Source organism: Puma concolor, chromosome C2, assembly GCF_028749965.1.
Source record: "Puma concolor isolate L17-30 chromosome C2, mPumCon1.1.hap2, whole genome shotgun sequence".
Classification (NCBI taxonomy): Eukaryota; Metazoa; Chordata; class Mammalia; order Carnivora; family Felidae; genus Puma; species Puma concolor.
The window spans coordinates 100,659,471-100,681,530 of record NC_141675.1 but is presented as its reverse complement, the minus strand read 5'-3'; the positions used below and the strand labels follow the sequence as shown (position 1 = coordinate 100,681,530).

Here is a 22,060-nt window from a genome sequence, read left to right as displayed (position 1 = left end):
TTTAGCCATCTTGTATGGGAATATTAGCAAGTTAGTTCTTAGCAGATATAACTAAATCCATGTCTGGATCGTATGGGATTCTGTTAGAAGAGCCTGGTCTTGCACTAAGTGATGTTTTCATAACTGATTTGAGAGAAGTTTTCAAGCATTGTGTTGAATGATCTCCCAGTAGGCTGGAGTGTGAAAGAGACCTCTGCTGGGGCACCTGGGTGGCTCAGTCAGTTGAGCATCTGACTCTCCATTTCAGCTCAGGTCATGATCTCACGGTTCATGAGTTTGAGCCCCACAGCTGGCTCTGCACTGACAGTGTGGAGGCTGCTTGGCATTCTCTTTCTCCCTCTCTCTCTGTCCCTCCTTGCATCTCTCTCTCTGCCTCTTTCTCTCAAAATAAATAAAAAACTTAAAGTAAATTAAAAGAAAAACAAGAAAGAAAGAGACCTTCTGGTTAATAAAGGTATTCCAGTGAGTGGAGGTGCGTGGAGAAATCTGCCTCTAGAATCAGATACCAAATCCTCCTACAATTGAGCAAAATATGCCTCCTCCCAAAGAATGCCCTGAGAAGAAATACCAGTCAATTACCCCTGAAGCTTCTCATAGCAAAGATAAAACCCACATGTTCTAAGGTACTCTTAAGTGTGCAAAATAATTATTTTCAGAAGAGGGAAAAAAATACTTGTTTTCACAAATATTCCTGATTATTTTTATGATGTTGGAAATACTTTTTAAGTTTCATTAATTGTTGATATAGAATCCTTTAGTTTTATTATCTCGACTGGCAGCTAGTTGCCATAGAAGGCTGATTTCATATCAAGTATCACATCTTCACTGAAAATAGAAACCATTCTTACGCAGTCTTCCTTGAAGCTCTGTATACATCAAAGTAGCAAAATAAATGTGTCAAACTTCTGATCAATGAATACTCCTGTGATTTCTTTCTTTAATTTCTTTATCTGAAACCAAATTTTTCCTGGAAGTTCAGAAAGGTTATAGTTTTCGGGGCACCCGGGTGGCTCAATTGGTTAAGTGTCCAACTTTGGCTCAGGTCATGATCTCACAGTTCATGCGTTGGAGCCCCACATCAGGCTCTATGCTGACAGCTCAGAGCCTGGAACTTGGACTGGAGGGAAGATGGCGGCGTAGGAGGACGCTGGGTTCACCGCGCGTCCTGCTGATCACTTAGATTCCACCTACACCTGCCTAAATAACCCAGAAAACCGCCAGAGGATTAGCAGAATGGAGTCTCCGGAGCCAAGCGCAGACGAGAGGCCCACGGAAGAGGGTAGGAAGGGCGGCGAGGCGGTGCGCGCTCCACGGACTGGCGGGAGGCAGCCGGGGCGGAGGGGCGGCTTGCCGGCCAAGCAGAGCCCCCGAGTCTGGCTGGCAAAAGCGGAGGGGCCTGACGGACTGTGTTCCGACAGCAAGCGCGACTTAGCATCTGGGAGGTCATAACTTAACAGCTCTGCTCGGAAAGCGGGAAGGCTGGAGGACAAAGGGAGGGAGAGCTGCTGAGCCCCCAGACGACAGAGCTCAGTTTGGTGGGGAACAAAGGCGCTCGCCATCGCCATCTCCCCCGCCCATCCCCCAGCCAAAATCCCAAAGGGAACCAGTTCCTGCCAGGGAACTTGCTTGCTCCGCACAAACACCCAACTCTGTGCTTCTGCGGAGCCAAACCTCCTGCAGCGGATCTGACTCCCTCCCGCTGCCACAGGGCCCCTCCTGAAGTGGATCACCTAAGGAGAAGCAAGCTAAGCCTGCCCCTCCTGCCCCTGTGCACCTTGCCTACCCACCCCACCTAATACGCCAGATCCCAAGCACCACAAGCCTGGCAGTGTGCAAGTAGCCCAGACGGGTCACGCCACCCTACAGTGAATCCCACCCCTAGGAGAGGGAAGAAAAGGCACACGCCAATCTGACTGTGGCCCCAGCGGTGGGCTGGGGGCAGACATCAGGTCTGACTGCGGCCCCGCCCACCAACTCCACTTAGACACCACAGCACAGGGGAAGTGCCCTGCAGGTCCTCACCACGCCAGGGACTATCCAAAATGACCAAGCGGAAGAATTCCCCTCAGAAGAATCTCCAGGAAATAACAACAGCTAATGAACTGATCAAAAAGGATTTAAATAATATAACAGAAAGTGAATTTAGAATAATACTCATAAAATTAATCGCTGGGCTTTAAAACAGTATAGAGAACAGCTGAGAATCTCTTGCTACAGAGATCAAGGGACTAAGGAACAGTCATGAGGAGCTGAAAAGCGCTTTAAACGAAATGCAAAACAAAATGGAAACGACGACAGCTCGGATTGAAGAGGCAGAGGAGAGAATAGGTGAACTAGAAGATAAAGTTATGGAAAAAGAGGAAGCTGAGAGAAAGAGAGATAAAAAAAAATCCAGGAGTATGAGGGGAAAATTAGAGAACTAAGTGATACACTAAAAAGAAATAATCTACGCATAATTGGTATCCCAGAGGAGGAAGAGAGAGGGAAAGGTGCTGAAGGGGTACTTGCAGAGCCTGGAACTTGCTTCAGATGATGCGTCTGCCTCTCTCTCTGCCCCTCCCCCTCCTCATGCTCTGTCTCTCTATGTCTCAAAAATAAATATACATTAAAAAAAGATTATAAATTCACATTGTTAATGTCAGAAGTCCAACTTAACTCTTTCACAATGTGGTGTGTGTGTGTGTGAAGAGAGAGAGAAATGTGAATTGTGTTCTTTTAAATATATCTATAGTACAAAAGTAACTTAATTACTCATTATGTTAGTCCCTTCAGGCTGCCTTAACATATAATAACCAATGTGGTCACATAATACAATAGAAATGTTCCCCCTTAAAAAAAAAAAAGAAAGAAAGAAAGAAATGTTCCCCCTTATATTTCTGGAAGCCAGAAGTCTGATTCAAGGGGTCAGCAGAGCTGTGTTTCTTCCAACAGCTCTAGGGAAGCATCCTTTCTTGCTTCTTCCAGCTTTCGGGGGCTGCTAGCAATCCTTGGTGTTTGTTGGCTTGTAGATGAATCATTTCAATCTCTGCCTCCTTCTTCACACTGCCTTCTTCCTATGTCTTTTCCCTTCTGAGGACTCTTGTCATGGCTTTAGGGCCCAACTCTCATGCAGGGTGATCTCATCTCAAGAGCTTTAGCTTAATAACATCTTCAAAGACCCTTTTTCCAAATACGGCCATACTCACAGGTGCTAACTGGATATTTCTTTGGGGGAAGAGGGACGCCATTCAACCTATCATTTTGGGGAGGGGGCACCATCTATGCATTGTCCCCAACCCTTAGATTTATAGTTTATAAAATTATTTTTCTTATTTTACTCTGTAGTTGACCTGAAACTGAATTTTTCTAGAGAGTGAGTAACTGAATGAAGTAACTGAATGAAATTAGAAAGTATATTTATAAGTCCAGGAATGCATTTTTCAATGAAGTAAGATACATAAAAAAAATAAAATTTTAAAGTAAAAATAAAAAACTAACTGTAATGGCAACTTTGGGAGACAGTAGACCTGGGTGAGGAACACAGAAAATGAATTACTAATATCTGCTAAGACCTAATTTTTTAAATCCATGTTTGAAACATAATAACTTATGTTTTAAAAATTAAATGAAAAAATTTTTGATATGCCATTGGTCCACTTAGGGATCACATTCTTGACTAATAAAGCATATTCTGTATTAAAGAAGCAAAGAAATAATTTTAGAATGAAAAATTTAGGAGCACTCTTAAATAATAAAATAAATATTTATTTAGACAATTTTAGACAATACAGTCTATAAATACCTATAAGACAATTCAAGATCCTAAAACATGAAAATTTTGCCAGCATCAAGCTCATATCTAGTAGAATTGTCATTAAAAGATGACCATTACCTGCACTGTCATTGTCCTTGCTCATTTTTGGCCTTAATCCGTTGCTTGGTGTAACCAGAGTTCTCGTTTCTGCATTTATGCATTCTGAAAAGACAAGATGGGGTGATCAGCGGAATACACATTAGTATTTCTGACTTCTACCTAAAATCACACTTTTTTTCACTTTCTTCAGGCCATGTTTGGATTGCAGTTACCAATAAAAACATAAATTATGACAGGCAAGCCAGTCTCAGAACGATTTGCTCCAGGATGAATTTTTGACCTGAACTTCCTACCTGTTTGGCATACCCCTACTTTAGATCCAGAGTGTCTGCACCCTCCTGTGTTTACATTTAAGTCAAAGAATTTTTTTTTTATTTTGTTTAATGTTTATTTTACTTTCTGAGAGAGACAGGGAGGGAACAGGGGAGGGGCAGAGAGAGAGGGAGACACAGAATCCGAAGCAGGCTCCAGGCTCCAAGCTGTCAGCACAGAGCCTGATGTGGGGCTCGAACTCATGAACCATGAGATCATGATCTGAGCCCAAGTCAAATGCTCAACCGACTGAGCTACCCAGGCACCCTTCCTTGATTTTTTTGAAAGTTTTGCATTACTAGTGTCTTCACACTTGAAGAAGCTATCACCTCCCCCAGTCTTTACTGACTGGCTTCTTCAGAAAAAGATATCCACCTGTCAACCAAGCTAGAGATTCTGGGATGTCTCTCAGTTCTTTCCTAAGAAAGCACCTTCTCCATTCCCCAGGCTCATTCTTGAGGTGGAAGTCTTAGGATTCTGTATCTTCTCTCCATCCCACAAAACCAGACAGAATTCTGAAACCCTCTTATTTATTTACAAGAGAGAAGTGGCCTGAAGTGTTTTGGGGAAGTGTTTCTCCCAATCCAGCAGAATCAAGTGACTGCTGACATCCATGCACACTATTTACAGAGGTTCCCATCATCTGTGGGAAAGTGGTGCAGGCCACAGAGAGGGTGATAGGATTCTGTAATGCCAAGACAAGTTGATAGCACTTAGTAGTCAGGGACAATATAGATAATCATAAACAGTATCACGGCCATAATGACAACCAAGAGGCTCTGACCTGAAGAATTTGTGGCAAAAGCTAAATAAATCTTAATGTTCTTAGGGGTAAAATAAAAGGGAAGCCAAAGACGGTATGGTTTGGCCTATATGACCAGATGAAGGATAAATGAGTGTCTTACATCAGTGTTGCCTCCTACAACAAAAAGTAGAGTTGTTTAAATAACAAACACTTTATCTCACAGTTCTAGAAGGTAGAAGTCTAATATAAAGCGCTAGCAGGCATGGTGTCCAGTGAAAACCCACTTCCTGGCTTGTAGATAGCTGTCTTCTCACTGTATTCACACACGTAGTGGCAGAGAGAGAGTGAAAAAGAAAAAGCAGGCTCTCTTCGGTCTCTTCTTATAAAGGTACTAATCTGAGAGCTCCATCCTCATGACAAAGTTACTTCTCAAAGCCTCCGTCTCCAAATGGCATCCCATTGGAGATTGGGTTTTGACATAGGAGTTTTGGAGGACACATTCAGTCCATAGCAGTGAGTAAAGACTCAGGTTATTTGCCATAATGGAAAATCATGGTACTTCACCAGGTTTTTGTATTCAAACCAGTTTTCAGACTCAAAGCCACACAATTATGAGCTCACATTTCAAAATTACAAAACGCAGGAAGAATCAAGGAACCATAAAGTCAGATAATATTATTTTCATTAGCTGCTGTCTGTTATTCTTAGAGAGAATAAGATTCAGAATCTCATATATTAGAATTATGAAACATAGGGTATAAAAATAAATGTGTTGAGGATGTTTAAAGAAATAAAAAGAAAATTAAAAAAAAGAGGAAGAAATATGTGCTTCCCCTATACTTGACTCCCCAGAAAGTAAGTAGGCAGATTAGGAGAATACAACAGAATTCAATTTACTCATTGATTCTCTACTTACTCAACCTGGAAAACTATGGTGAAAAACACAAATGTACAGAATACAAAAAAGGGAGAATATCAGAAAGTCCTAAATGACATCTTCTTCCAATATAAGACAGTTTTGTCATGTTAAAAATCTATTCTTTAGTGTAGTCACTTTCATGCATTATCTTAGCTAGATCTCTTGGATAACTTACTGAAGCTTCAACATTAGCATTTGCTGCTTCAGCTTGCACTTTTTTTTTTTAATAATTTATTGTCAAGTTAGCTCATATACTACGTAGTCTTCTTGGCTTCAGGAGTAGATTCCAGTGATTCATCACTTACGTACAACACCCATTGCTCATCCCAACAAATGCCCTCCTCGGTGCCCATCACCCATTTTCCCCGCACCCCCAGCCCCCAATCCCCATCAACTTTCAGTTTGTTCTCTATATTTCAGAGTCTCTTATGTTTTGCCTCCCTCTCTGTTTGTAACTTATTTTGCCTTCCCTTCCCCTGTGGTCTTCTGTTAAGTTTTTCAAATTCCACATATGAGTGAAAACATATATTTCTCTTTTTGTGACTGACTTACTTCACTCGGCATAATACCTTCCAGTTCCATGCGTGTTGCCGCAAATGGCATGATTTCATTCTTTTTCATTGCAAAGTGGTATTCCATTGAATATATAAACCACATCTTCTTTATCCATTCATCAGTTGATGGACATTTGGGCTCTTTCCATAATTTGACTATTGTTCATAGTGCTGCTATAAACAGTGGGGTACACGGGCCCCTACAAATCAGCGCTTCTGTAACCTTTGGATAAATTTCTAGTAGTGCTATTACTAGGTCATAGGGTAATTCTATTTTTAATTACTGAGGAAAATTTCTCCACACTGTTGTCCAGGGTGTCTGCTCCAATTTTAATTCCCATCAACATTGCAAAAGGGTTCCCCTTTCTCCACATCCTCACCAACATCCATTGTTTCCTCAGTTACTAATTTTAGTCACTCCTACTGGTGTGAGGTGGTATCTCAATGTGGTTTTGATTTGTATTTCCCCAGTGATAAGTGATGTTGAGCATCTTTTCATGTGTCTGTTGGCCATCTGGATGTCTTCTTTGGAAAAGTATCTGTTCATGTCTTCTGCCTGTTTCTTTAAGAGATTATTTGTTTTTTAGGTGTGGAGTTTGATAAGTTCTTTATAGATTTTGGATCCTAACCCTTTATCTGATATGTCATTTGCAAATAGCTTATCCCATTCTGTTGGTTGCCTTTTAGTTTTGTTGATTGCTTACTTTGCTGTGCAGAAGTATTTTTATCTTGATAAGGTCCCAGTAGTTCATTTTTGCTTTTATTTCCCTTGCTTTCAGAGACATGTCAAGTAAGAAATTGCTGTGGCCGAGGTCAAAGAGGTTTTTGCCTGCTTTCTCCTCTAGGATTTTGATGGCTCCCTGTCTTACATTTAGGTCTTTCATCCATTTTGAGTTTATTTTTGTGTATGGTGTAAGAAAGTGGTCCAGTTTCATTCTTCTGCATGTTGCTGTCCAGTTTTCCCAGCGCCATTTGCTAAAGAGACTTTTTTTCCATTGGATACTCTTTTCTGCTTTGTCAAAGATTAGTTGGTCATACATTTGTGGGTCTATTTCTGGGTTCTCTATTCTATTCCGCTGGACTATGTGTCTGTTTTTGTGCCAATACCATACTGTTTTGATGATTACAGCTTTGGGGTACAGGCTAAAGTCCAGGCCTGTGATGTCTCCAGCTTTGGTTTTCTTTTTCAATATTACTTTCACTATTCAGGGTCGGTTATAGTTCCAAATAAATTTTAGGATTGTTTTTTATAGCTCTGTGAAGAATTCTGGTGCTATTTTAATTGAGATTGCATTGAATGTGTAGACTGCATTGGGTAGTATTGGGTAGCATCAACATTTTAATAATATTTGTTCTTCCAATCAATGAGTATGGAAGATTTTTCCATTTCTTTGTGTCTTCTTCAGTTTTGTTCATAAGCTTTCTATAGTTTTCAGCATACAGATAATTTACCTTTTAGGCTAGATTTATTTCTATGTATTTTATAGTTCCTGGTGCAGCTGTAAATGGGATCGATTCCTTGATGCCTTTTTCTGTTGCTTCATTTTTGGTGTATAGAAATGCAACTGATGTCTGTGCACTGATTTTATATCCTGTGACTGCTGATAGCATGTGTCAGTTCTAGCAGTTTCTTGATGGAGTCTTTCAGGTTTTCCATGTGGACTATCATATTATCTGCAAAAGTGAAGGTTTGACTTCTTCTTTGCCAATTTGGATGACTTTTATTTCATTTTATTGTCTGGTTGCTGAGGCTAGGACTTCCAACACTATGTTAAACAACAGTGGTGAGAGTGGACATTTCTGTTGTGTTCCTGATCTCAGGGGGAGAGCTCTTAGTTTTTCCCCATTGAGGCTGATATTACCTGTGGGCTTTTCATATATGGCTTTTATGATGTTAAGTTATGTTCCTTCTATCCTGACTCTCTTTTTTTTTTTTTTTTTTTTTTTAAATTTTTTTTTCCAACGTTTATTTATTTTTGGGACAGAGAGAGACAGAGCATGAACGGGGGAGGGGCAGAGAGAGAGGGAGACACAGAATCGGAAACAGGCTCCAGGTTCTGAGCCATCAGCCCAGAGCCTGACGCGGGGCTCGAACTCACGGAGCGCGAGATCGTGACCTGGCTGAAGTCGGACGCTTAACCGACTGCGCCACCCAGGCGCCCCATATCCTGACTCTCTTGAAGGCTTTAATAAAGAAAGGATGCTGTATTTTGTCAAATTCTTTTTCTGCATCTATTGACAGGATCATATAGTTCTTATCCTTTCTTCTATTAATATGATGTATCACGTTGATTGATTTGTGAATATTGAACCAGCCCTGCAGCCCAGGAATGAATCCCACTTGATCATGGTGAATAATTCTTTTAATATACTGTTGAACTCAACTTGCTAGTGTCTTGTTGAGAATTTTTGTATTCCTGTTCATCAGGGATATTGGCATGTAATTCTCCTTTTTAGTGGAGTCTTTATCTGATTTGGAAATCAAGGTAATGCTGACTTCATAAAATGAGTCTGGAATCTTTCCTTCCATTTATATTTTTTGGAACAGCTTGAGAAGAATAAATATTAACTCTGCTTTAAACGGCTTCTAGAATTCCCCTGGGAAGCCATCTGACCCAGGACTCTTATTTGTTGGGAGAGTTTTGATAACTGATTCAACTTTTTCTGGTTATGGGTCTGTTCAAATTTTCTATTTATTCCTGTTTGAGTTTTGGTAGTGTGTGGGTCCATTTCTTCCAGATTTTGCAGTTTGTTCTTATATAACTTTTCATAGTATTCACTAATAATTTTTTTTATTTCTGTGGTTTTGGTTTTGATCTCTCCTCTTTCGTTTGAGATTTTATCTATTTGGGTTTTCTCTCTCTCTCTCTCTCTCTCTCTCTCTCTCTCACTCTCTCTCTCACTTTCAGAAGTCTGGCTAGGGGTTTATCAATTTTGTTTATTCTTTCAAAAAACCAGCTCTTAGATTCATTAAACTTTCTACTGTATTTTTGGATTCTATATTGTTTATTTCTGCTCTAATCTTTATCATTTCTCTTCTTCTGCTGGTTTTGAGCTTTCTTTGCTGCAGTATTTCTAGTTCCTTTAGGTGTGAGGATAGGTTCTGTATTTGAAACCTTTCTTGCTTCTTGAGATAGACCTGGATTGCAATGTATTTTCCTCTTAGGACTGCATTTGCTGCATCCCAAAGGGTTTGGACAGTTGTGTTTTCATTTTCATTTGCTTCCATATATTTTTAATTTCTTCTTTAATTTCTTGGTTGACCCATTCATTCTTTGGTAGAATGTTGTTTACCCTCCATGTGTTTGGAGGCTTTCCAATTTTTTTCTTTTAGATGATTTCAAGTTTCATAGCGTTGTGATCTGAATATATGCATGGTATGATATAAATCCTTTTATATTTGTTAAGGGCTGTTTTGTGACCCAATATGTGATCTATTTTGGAGAATGTTCCATGTGCACTTGAGAATATGTATTCTGTTCCTTTTGGATGACAAATTCTGAATATATCTGTTATGTCCATCTGGTCCAATGTTTCATTCAGAGCCATTGTTTCCTTACTGATTTTCTGCCTAGATCATCTCTCTATTGTTGTAAGTGGAGTGTTAAAGTCCCCTACAATCACATTATTGTTATCTATACATTTATTTATGTTTGTGATTAACTGATTTATATATTGCATTCTTCCATGTTTGGGAATGAACATTTATAATTGTTAGCTCTTCTTGATGGATAGGATCCCATAATTATGATATAATGCCCTTCTCTTGGTAGAGTCTGTTTTAAAATCTAGTTTGTCTGATATAAGTATGGCTACTCTGGCTTTCTCTTGACACCCAGTAGCATGATAAATGGTTCTCCAACCCCTCACTTTCAATCTGCAGGTGCCCTCACGTCTAAAATGAGTCTGTTGTAGGAAGAATATAAATGGGCCTTGTTTTTTATCCATTCTGATACCCTTTGTCTTTTGATTGGGGCATTTAATCCATTTACATTCGGAGTGATTATTGAAAGATATGGATTTAGTCTCATTGTGTTATATTGAGGACTCATGCTTGTGGTTGTGTTTCTGGTCCTTTGTAGTCTTTGTTGCTTTCCACTCACAGAGTCCTCCTTACAATCTCCTGCAAGGCTGATTTTGTGGTCATAAACTCCTTTAGTTTTATTTGTCTGGGAAAGACTTTATCCGTCTATTCCGAATGACAGCCTTGCTGAATAAAGGATTCTTGGCTGCATATTTTTCCTATTTAGCATATTGAATATTTCCTGCCACTCCCTTCTGGCCTGCCAAGTTTCAGTGCATAAATCTGTTATTACCCTTTTGTATCTACCCTTGTAGGTTAAGGCCCATTTGTCCCTAGATGCTTTCAGAACTCTTTTATCTTTCTATTTTGCCAGCTTTACTATGGTATGTCATGATGTTGACGTGTTTTGGTTGATTTTGAACGGAGTTATCTGTGACTCCTGGAGTTGGATGTTTGCATCCTTCCCCAGGTTAGGGAAGTTCTCAGCCATAATTTGTTCAAATAAACCTTCTTCCCCTCTCTCTGTCTTCTTCTTCTGGAATTCTTATGCAACAGATATTGTTTCATCTCATTAACTCACTTAGGTCTCTTATTCTCCCCTCGTAATCAAGTAATGTCCTTTCTCTCTTTTTCTCAGATTCATTTTTTTCCATAATTTTATCTTCCATTTCACCTATTTTCTCCTCTGCTTCTCCCATCCTTGCTATCACTCTATCTAGTTTATTTTGGATCTCATTTACAACATTTCTTAATTCATCATAACTATTTCTCAGTCCCTGATCTCTGCAGCAATAGATTCTCTGGTGTCTTCTATGCTTTTTTTCAAGCCCAGCTCTTAGTCTTATGACTATTATTCTAAAGTATTGTTTGGATATATTGTTTATATCTGTTTTGAGCAATTCTCTGAATGTCATTTCTTCCTGGAATTTCCTTTGAGGAGATTTCTTCCATTTCATCACTTTGGCTGGTTTCTGTCTTTTACATGCTTTTATACTTTGTTATGTGTCCCACACCTGCAAGCAGTACTATATTAGAAAGAGGCCATACTCTGTCCCAAATCTGACACTTCAGGAAGTGTTTTTGGAGTGTGTTGTGTGTACTCTGTTATTGCATCTTTGCTTGCTTTATCTCACTGCTCATAGTAGTGGATTAGACCTTCCACCAGATGTGCTTTGATTTGTTCATTGAAGTAACCCTGGAAAAAAGGAAAATGGGCGGGGGGGAAGCCTTATCCCATACAAAGAGAGAAATGAGGCGGGAGGCAGATAAAAGACCAGGCAGAGAATCAAACTTAAGGTTTAATAAGGCTTAATCCAGAGAGAAAGAGAGAGGAAAATAACGAAGGAGATACAGAATAAGTATAAAAAGAATAGAGTGAAAATGCCTGATTAAACAAACAACCAGAACAAAGAAAGGGAAACATAGTAAGTATAGTATATAGTACAGTATAGTAAATAGAGTATGGTAAATATATATATATACATATACATATATACATATATACATATACATATATATACATATGCATATGCATATGCATATACATATACATATACATATACATATAGTAATAGACCAAAAATCAAATCAGGAACTATGAGCCTGATCCCAAAGGAAAGAGGAAAAGAAAAAAGGGGGGGGGGCATAGAAGGAGAAAGAAGGGAAAAGAGAAGTAAAGAAAAGAGAAAAAAATAATAAAGGAAAAAAACAACTTTTAAAAGCCAGACTAACATACAAAACCCACAGGACAGTTGTCTGTTGGTCCCTGGGACTGGTGGCTGTGCTGGTCTGGAGGACAGTCCCTCTGGTTCACTCAGTGTCAGTTCCATCCCAGTAGATAAGCAGTTACCAGGCATGAGGGGCAGGATTTGATGTAGACAGATCCCACCTCCACTTAGGCCCGCTGTCCTGTTCCTTGATGCCCCACCCAGTTGGCGTTGGAGAGAAAATGGTGACACCCCAATCTCTCCTCCCCAGACAGGTGTCTTGAACCATACTGTTCAGGCACCCCTCACAGAGTGGCACTGGTGGCCTGTTCTGCTTCACAATCTCCTGGGCCTCCTAGGCATTCCTCTGGGATCCAAAATCCAAGGTTGTAAAGCATCCTGCACCACATGGACCCAGCCCTGCCGATAAAAAGCCTTTGGCTGGCATCTGAAGGGGTGGCAATAAGCCCTCTTCCCACAGTACTCCAAGGAAGGGGAGTCTTCACTCCCAGTGCACCCCCAAGATAGTCACCAAGCCCGGGGCTGGCTCCCCCCGCAGCAGGTGCATGCACACAGCAGGCTTCAGTCCAGAGAAAGTCGTGCAACCATGAAAACCCTAATAGTTACTCCTAAGGCTGTTTGTAAACTAGAAACTGGCTCTCTCTGTATTTTTTGTTCCTCATCCATGGTCCAGAGAGGTTTTTCCCTTGTCTAAATACAATCCCACAGTTCTATAGCGTCTCTTCACTTCCTTTTGTCTCTGCATAGAAGGGCTCTCCTCCCCTCCATGCCTACACTGACAGTTTAACTCTCCCAATTTGCAAATACATACCTCTGTCACACCAAGCTGTCTCTTTCCACCTGTGGAAAACCTTCTGCCACTCCACAGATTGATTTCCTGGGTATTCCAAGTGTTCTGACCACAATACTGCTGTGTTTAAGGGAGGAGGGAAATTCTGATCCCCCTACTTTTCCTCCATCTTGACTCCTCCCCCTCACTTTGCATTTTTACTATGAAGACAGTTTCTTTCCTTAAACCTCATGAACCAACCTCTGCTAGCTTCCAACTTTTCTTTCACAGCTTCCTCACCTCCTTCAGCCTCCATAGAATCAAGGAGCGTTAGGGTCTTGCTCTGCACTAGGCTTTGACTTCAGGAAATGTTGTAGCTGTGTGGGTCTTCTTTCCAGATCACTGAAACTTTCTCCTTATCAGCAATAAGGCTGTTTCACTTCCTTATCATTAGTGTGTTCACTAGAGTAGCACTTTCGTTTCCTTCAGGAACTTTTCCTTCACATTCATAACCTGGCTAACTGGGGGTACAAGAGGCCTAGCTTTTGACCTGTCCCAGCTTTCAACATGCCTTCCTCATTAAGTTTATGAATCATTTCTAACTTTTGATTTCAAGAGAGAAATATGCAACTCCTCCTTTCACTTGAGTACTTAGAAGCCATTGGGAGGTGATTAATTGGCTTAAATTCAATATTGTTGTGTCTCAGGGAAAAGGGAGGTCTGGAGAGAGGGAGATGGAGATGGGGAAATAGCCAACACACACACACACACACACACACACACACACACACACACACGTTCCACTTACATTCACCATCTCATGTGGACATAGTGACACTGCAAAACAATTGCGTAGTAACATCAGAGATCACTGATCACAGATCACCACAAAAAATATAATGTAATCACAAAGCTTCAAATATTTCAAGAATTACCAAAATGTGACACAGAGACGCAAAGTGAGCAGATGCTATTGGAAAAATGGTGCTGATAGAGTTACTCGATGCACACTTGCCACAAACCTTCAATTAGTAGAAACCACAATATATGCAAAGTACAATAAAGTGACACACAATGAAACAAGATATGCTTGTATACCTAGTAAGAGCTTCAAAATACAGGAGGCAAAATTGACAAAATTAAATCAAAAACACTATAACAGAAATGAGGAAGGCCTTGATGACCTTATTAATAGGCTGGATATAGCTGAAGAAAGATTATCTAAGCTAGAGAATATATCAATAGAAACCTCCAAAACTGAAAAACAAAGAAAACAAACACTTAAAAAAAAACAGAACAGGTTATCAAAGGACTGTGGGACAACTCCCAAAATGTGTAAAACACGTGTAATGGAAAAATCAGAAGAGGAGGATGAGAGAAAAGAACAGAGGAAATTTTTGAAATAATGACTGAGAATTTCCCCAAGTTCACTCCATACCAAGCCAAAGATCTAGGAAACTTAGAGAGCACCAAGCAGAAAAAATGCCAAAGAAAAAAACCTAGACCTGGCATATCATATGAAAACTAAAGAAAAATCAAAGATAAAAAGTTCTGAAAAATGCCAGAGAAATAAAACACTGTATAGAGAAACAAAGATGAGAATTATATACAACTTCTCTTAAGAAGCCATACAAGGGAAAAAAAGAACGAAATAAAATATTTAAAATGTTAATAGAATAACAACCCACCACCCTAGAACTATGTATCCTACAAAGTTACCCTTCACAAGTGAAGGATACATAAAAGACTTTCTCAAACAAACAAAAATTGAGGGAAAATGTTTTCAGGGGAACTGCCTTGTAAGAAATGTTAAAAGTTCTTCAGGGAGAAGGAAATATGAAAGTCAGAAAATAACAACTTTACTCAGAATTGCCAACTCTTGGAAGCAACCAAGATGCCCTTCAGTAGGTAAATGGCTGAATAAATGGGGATACATGCAGACAACAGAATATTGTTCAGTGCTAAAAAGAATGACCTATAGAGCCATGAAAAAACAAAGAGGAAACTGAAATACCTATTGCTAAGTGAAAAAAAAGCCTATGAAAAGGCTACATACCATATAGTTCCAACTATAAAATATTCAGAAAAAGGCAGAAACTGTGGAGACTCTAAAAAGATGAGCAGTTGCCATGGTTTAGAGGGGAGGGAGGATAAATACAGGGGACACAGAGGACTTTTAGGGCAGTGAAACTACTCTGTATGATACTATAGTAATGGATACATGCCATTGTACTTTTGTTCAAACTTACAGAATGCACAAGACTGAGAATGAACCCTATGTAAACTATGGCCTTGGGGTGATGATTATGTGTCAGGGTAGGTTCACCACTTCTAACAAATGTAACACTCTGGAGGGGATGTTGATAATGAAATAGAAGCTGTGCCTAGGTGGGATTAGGAGGTGAGGTATATGGGAAATCTCTGCCCCTTCCTCTCAATTTTGCTGTAAACTTAAAACTGCACTGAAAAAAATTAAGTCTTAAAACACAAAAAGCAAAACAAAACAAAACAAAATCTTTATCTACTAAGTGGATATTTAATTTTATCAAATACATATTGCAATCTTACGGTTTTTCCCCTTCAAATATGTAATGGAGTCAATTACATGAACAGGTTTAATCACTCTTTTCAATTACATCTTTTTGTCGCCATCTGTTTCCTGCCACATCTAAATATTTCTCTAGTGCTTTCATGAGTCAAATCTGCTATTCACTGTCTTCTGAGTTCTTCCCAAATTTTTCTACCTTCTTCCCAATTTCTTTCAACTTTTTACGGCCCTCGTTTCCCATCTTTCTTTCTCTTAAGAACTGGTTCGCCTCTCCCTTTACCAGACATATATGGAAATGTGGAAGCCAGTGTTGCTCAGAATGTTTTAGAATTTCTTTGGGATGATTATAAGGAAAGACGGGATGGATTCAAGGTTTTGTTTCCACCTGCCTAAGTCTGCTCTAATTTTAGCTCCTCCACTCATTCGTTCTACTGTTCATACTTTGGGATAACATTCCATTTGTTCTGGTGTGAGGTTGAAATCAGACACTTTGAATAGATAATCATTACTATATTCTTATGTTCTCTGATCCTTGTTTTCTGAAACAAATTTTCCCCATATACTTTTTGCCTCTATTTTAAAATTTAAAAACCCCAAGTAGAAATTTAGGGTTTCTTTGTTAGCCTGTGAGCTAAAAAATATTAGAAATATCAAAGGAAAAACAATAGTCACACATGAATACACATAAGGTCCAAGATATAAGAATTCCAAGAGACAAGAAAAATATAAACCAAAATACTGGAGGAAACACTACCTTTTTCCTTGTCACACAAGTTCAGTTTCACTCCATTCCAGGGCCCCCATATTACCCTGGACTCAGCCAGACAAGTAGTCAGTGCACCATTGACATAAGAAAATCAGAAGGTTTGCAAATAAACAAATTTATCACTGCTGCTAGGACAAATTATAAAACATTTTATGAATGGATCAAGGGCCTCCTTGTCACCACTGAAAATATCTTTACTTTTTTCAGAAAAATCATACTTACCAGACACTATAACATTGATGGAGATCAGTATCCTCAAAGCTGACATTCTCCCCAGAGTATGTCTTTGGAGCGGTTAGCCACGGACTAGCCACGGATGGGAAATGTCGCTGAGTTTTGTTCAGTGATAAAGCAAAAAAAAAAAAAAGCCAATACCTACAATTCATTGGTTCTCCCACAGTACTGAAGTGACGAAATAAATTATATAGCAATTCATTTAGAAAGTAGCATTTTTGGAAACATAAATTACTCAGGGTAAAATGCACAAATCTTTAGTGGATAGCTTCATGAATTTTTACATGTGTATGCACCCAGATAGTCACCTCCAAAACCAAGGTAAGACCATTTCCACTCTTCAAGAAGTTTCATTTCTGCTCCTTCTCTGTCGATATCCCTTCCCCAGAAAGAAACACTCCTCTGACTTCTATCCCATTTTGCTAGTTTTTGAACTCCATATGAATGAAATTCTTTACATAGTTCAGTTTTGTAACACTGTGAAGAGGTTTTTTGGTTTGATCATGCCATAATTTATTCATCCATTTTGTTGTGTACTTGGATTTTCCATTTCAGGAATAACATAAATAAAGCTTCTATGAACATTTGTGTTTTGTACATATCTTTTGGTTTACTTAGGCATTTAATATCTTGGGTATATATTAAAATTGATGGCCATAGGATAGACATAATGTGTGGCTTTAATAAAGACTTTCTATTATGAGTTGAATTGTGTTCTATCAAAATTCATATGTTGAAATTCTAACCCTCAGTTCCTCAGATGTGACCTTATTTTGATCAGGGTCATTGCAGATGTACTTAGCTATGATGAGACCGCACTGGAATAGGTTGGGCTGTAGTCCAATAACTGGTGTCATATAAAAAGAGGGAAATGGGACACAGATACACACACATGGAGAATGCCATGTAGAGATAAAAGCAGAGATCAAGGCACACCCCCCACAAGCCGATGAACTCCCAAGATTTCCAGCACACCACCAGAAGCTAGGAGAGAAGCAAGGAATAGATTATTTTTTCTTGCTTTATAGTTTCAAGATTCTTTTGATGGTAGGACACAACACAAAGACATTTTAATAAATGAGAAGCATATCTGTTTGTTACTTATCTTTCCAAAAATGAGAAAGTTGCCATGGAGGGCCACATAGGCCTTGCCCTAACTCACAGGCTAAAACCAAGCTGAAATTATAGAATGAAGTGGATATATGGCAGATGAGATCAGGTTAGGTTTGAAGGGCTCCAAGACAGGCTAACTTGAATAATTTCCCAGGCTCATGGGCATAGTTGTCTATGAGCCTGCTCCTAGTTGTCTGATACTTGGCCCTGGGGCCTGGAATGTGAAAGCCTGGATAAGAAAAGTAGTGGGGTATGGATTTAATCAGGTGCTCAGGAGGGGAACTGACCATCCTCTAGACAAAACCTCAAAAATGGACCAGGACAGCATTTTTTGAAAATTAAGAACTATAATAAAATTGACTCATTGATCTTCACATCAGTTTTCAGTTTGTTCAGTTGGGGTATTTGAATACATAAGTTGCCCTAAACAGAATACAAACCATTCTATTAGGAGAGGAAAACAAGTATAGTCCTTGTAGGCCAGTCCATAGCCAAGGTCACCATTATATGGCATTAGCCTTGATAACAGATCTGGAATTTTCAGGATCCCTAACAATACCCTGGTTGAGTTGTAAATTATGTTAAAATCATGAGTTGTACATGTTCATTCATTAATTCATTCATAATATAATTTACTGTCGAATTGGCTTACAAAAACACCCAGTGCTCATCCCAACAAGTGTCCTCCTCAATGACCATCACCCATTTTCTCTCTCCCCCACCCCTCCCCCCATCCACCCTCAATTTGTTCTCTGTATTTAAGAGTCTCTTGTGGTTTGCCTCCCTCCCTCTCAGTTTGTAACTATTTTTTCCCCTTCTCCTCCCCCATGGTCTTCTAAGTTTCTTAAGATCCACATATGAGTGAAAACATATGATATCTGTCCTTCCCTGACTGACTTATTTCACGCAGCATAATACCTTCCAGTTCCACCCACGTTGCTGCAAATGGCATGATTTCATTCCTTCTCATTGCCAAGTAGTATTCCATTGTATATATAAATGACATCCTCTTTATCCATTTATCGGTTGATGATATTTAGGCTTTTTCTATAATTTGGCTATTGTTGAAAGTGCTGCTATAAACATTGGGGTACAATGTGCCCCTATGCATTAGCACTCCTGTATCCCTTAGATACATTCCTAGTAGTACTATTGCTGGGTCGCAGGGTAGTTCTATTTTTAATTGTTTGAGGAACCTGCTCACTGTTTTCTAGAGGGACTGCACCGGTTTTCATTCCCACCAACAGTGCAAGAGTGTTCCCGTTTCTTCACATCCTTGCCAGCATCTGTAATTTCTTGATTTGTTCGTTGTAGCCACTCTAACTCAGTTACTAATTTTAGCCACTCCTATTGATGTGAGGTGGTATCTCAGTGTGGGTTTTGATTTGTATTTCCCTGATGAGTGACGTTGAGCATCTTTTCATGTGTCTGTTGGCCATCTGGATGTCTTCTTTGAAAAGTATGTATTCATGTCTTCTGCCCATTTCTTCACTGGATTATTTGTTTTTCGGGTGTTGAGTTTGGTAAATTCTTTATAGATTTTGGATACTAACCCTTTATCTGATATGTCATTTGCAAATATCTTTTCCCATTTCATCAGTTGCCTTTTAGTTTTGTTGATTGTTTCCTTTGCAGGGTAGAAGCTTTTAATCTTGATGAGGTCCCAATTGTTTATTTTTGCTTTTAGTTCCCTTGCCTTTGTAGATGTATTGAGCAAGAAATTGCAGCAGCTGAGGTCAAAGTCGTTGTTGCCTGCCTTCTCCTCTAAGGTTTTTATGGTTTCCTGTCTCACATTTAGGTTTTTCATCCATTTTGAGTTTACTTTTGTGTATGGTGTAAGAAAGTGGTCCAGTTTCAATCTTCTGCATGTTGCTGTCCAGTTCTCCTAGCAGCTTTGCTAAAGAGACTGTCTTTTTTCCATTGGATGCTCTTTCCTGCTTTGTCAAAGATTAGTTGGCCATACATTTGTGGGTCCAATTCTGGGTTCTCTATTGTATTCGATTGGTCTTTGTGTCTGTTTTGTGCCAGTACCATACTGTCTTGATGATTACAGCTTTGGGGTACAGGCTAAAGTCTGGGATTGTGATGCCTCCTGCTTTGGTTTTCTTCTTCAATATTACTTTGGCTATTCAGGGTCTTTTGTGGTTCCATACAAATTTTAGGATTGTTTGTTCAATTGCATTGAATGTGTAGATTGCTTTGGGTAATATTGATATTTTAACAATATTTATTCTTCCAATCCATGAGCATGGAATGTTTCTCCATTTTTTTGTGTGTCTTCTTCATTTTCCTTCATAAGCTTTCTATAATTTTCAACATACAGATCTTTACATCTTTTGTTAGGTTTATTCCTAGGTATTGTATGCCTTGGTGCAATTGTAAATGGGATCAGTTTCTTTAATTATCTTTCTGTTGCTTCATTATTGGTGTATAAAAAAGCAACAGATGTGTGTACACTGATTTTGTACCCAGTTCTAGCAGTCTTTTGATGAAGTCTTTTGGGTTTTTCATGTAGAGTATCATGTCGTCTGCAAAAAGTGAAAGTTTGACTTTTTCCTTGCCGATTTTGATGCCTTTTATTTCATTTTGTTTTCTGATTGCTAATGTTAGGACTTCCAACACTATGTTAAACAATAGTGGTGAGAGTGGACATCCCTATCATGTTCCTGATCTCAAGGGGAAAGCTCTCAGTTTTCCCCACTGAGGATGATATTAGCTGTGGGCTTTTCATATATGGCTTTTATGATGTTAAGGTATGTTCCTTCTATCCCGATTTTTTGAGAGTTTTTATTAAGAAAGGATGCTGTATTTTGTCAAATGTTTTTTCTGCATCTATTAAGAGAATCATATGGTTCTTCCTTTCTTTTATTAATGTGATGTATTACATTGATTTTTTGTGAATATTGAACAAGCCCTGCAGCCCAGGAATGAATCCCACTTGATCATGGTGAATAATTCTTTTTATATGCTGTTGAATTCGATTTGCTAGTATCTTGTTGAGAATTTTTACATCCAGGTCCATCAGGGATATTGGCCTGTAATTCTCTTTTAGTGGGGTCTCTGTCTGGTTTTGGAATCAAGGTAATGCTGGCTTCATTTTCCTTCCATTTCTATTTTTTGGAATAGCTTGAGAAAGATAGGTATTACTTCTGCTTTAAATGTCTGGTAGATTTCCCCAGGGAAGCCATCTGTCCCAGGACTCTTATTTGTTGGGAGATTTTTGATAACTGATTCAATTTCTTCACTAGTTATGGCTCTGTTCAAATTTTCCATTTCTTCCCATTTGAGTTTTGGTAGTGTGTGGGTGTCTAGGAATTTTTCCATTTCTTCCAGGTTATCCAGTTTGTTAGCATATATTTTTTCATAGTATTCTCTGATAATTGCTTGTATTTCTGAGGGATTGGTTGTGATAAATACATTTTCATTCATGATTTTATCTATTTGGGTCCTCTCTCTTCTCTTTGTGAGAAGTCTGGCTAGAGGGTTATCAATTTTTTTTTCAAAAAAACCAACTTTTCTTTTCATTGATCTGTTCTACTGTTTTTTTTTTTAAATTCTATATTGTTTATTTCTGCTCTAATCTTTATTTATTTCTCTTCTTCTGCTGGCTTTGGGGTTTCTTTGTTGTTCTGCTTCTAGTTCCTTTAGGAACTAGTTCCTTTAGGTGTGCTGTTAGGTTTTGGATTTGGGATTTTCTCCTTTCTTGAGATAGACCTGGATTGCAAGTTTCCTCTTAGGACTGCCTTCATTGCATCCCAAAGGTTTTGGATTGTTTTGTTTCATTTTCATTTGTTTCCATATATTTTTTAATTTCTTCTTTAATTGCCTGGTTGACACATTAGTTCTTTAGTAAGATGTTCTTTAACCATGCATTTGGAGGTTTTCCAAACTTTTTCCTGTGGTTGAATTCAAGTTTTGTAGCATTGTAATCTGAAAGTGTGAATGGTATGATCTCAATTCTTTCATATTTATTGAGGGCTGTTTTGTGACCCAGTATGTAATCTATCGTGGAGAATGTTCCATGTGCACTTGAAAAGAATGTATATTCTGCTGCTTTAGAATGAAAAGTTCTAAATATATCTGTCAAGTCCATCTGGTCCAGTGTATCATTCAGGGCCATTGTTTCTTTATTGATTTGTTGTCTAGATGATCTATCCATTGTTGTAAGTGGAGTATTAAAGTCCCCTGCAATTACCACATTCTTACCAATAAGATTCCTTTGTTTGTGATTAATTGTTTTATATATTTTGGTGCTTCTGAATTTGGTGCGTAGACATGAACATTTATAATTGTTAGATCTTCTTGATGGATAGACCCCATAATTATGCTATAATGTCCTTCGTCATTTCTTGCTACAGACTTTAGTTTAAAATCTAGTTTGTCTGATATAAGCATGGCTACTCCAGCTTTCTTTTGACTGCCAGTAGCATGATAGATAGTTCTCCATCCCCTCACTTTCAATCTGAAGGTGTCCTCAGGTCTAAAATGAGTCTCTT

General features: G+C 38.8%; 1 protein-coding gene and 1 long non-coding RNA gene across 4 annotated transcripts in view; one reads left to right on the top strand and one right to left on the bottom strand.

The window, feature by feature from the left end:
• CD200R1 (CD200 receptor 1) overlaps positions 1-22,060 on the bottom strand; it is a 150,341-nt gene that overhangs the window by 9,273 nt on the left and 119,008 nt on the right. The window contains exons 1-2 of one of the 3 annotated variants that reach the window (XM_086675434.1): positions 16,440-16,537; positions 3,872-3,955 (exon numbers count right to left, since the gene is read on the bottom strand). In XM_086675434.1, the coding sequence (XP_086531560.1) occupies positions 3,872-3,955; positions 16,440-16,485 (130 nt within the window). In that variant the 5' untranslated portion in view covers positions 16,486-16,537. Of the gene's footprint in view, positions 1-3,871; positions 3,956-12,945; positions 13,287-16,439; positions 16,538-22,060 lie in introns of those variants that run through there. The other 2 variants (XM_086675436.1, XM_086675433.1) reach the window with 2 other exon arrangements.
• The window catches only part of LOC147577452 (uncharacterized), a 71,069-nt gene continuing 50,137 nt past the window's right edge, over positions 1,129-22,060 (top strand). Inside the window, exon 1 of the long non-coding RNA XR_015240313.1 lies at positions 1,129-1,279. This is a non-coding gene — a long non-coding RNA (uncharacterized LOC147577452). The remainder of the gene's footprint in view (positions 1,280-22,060) is intronic.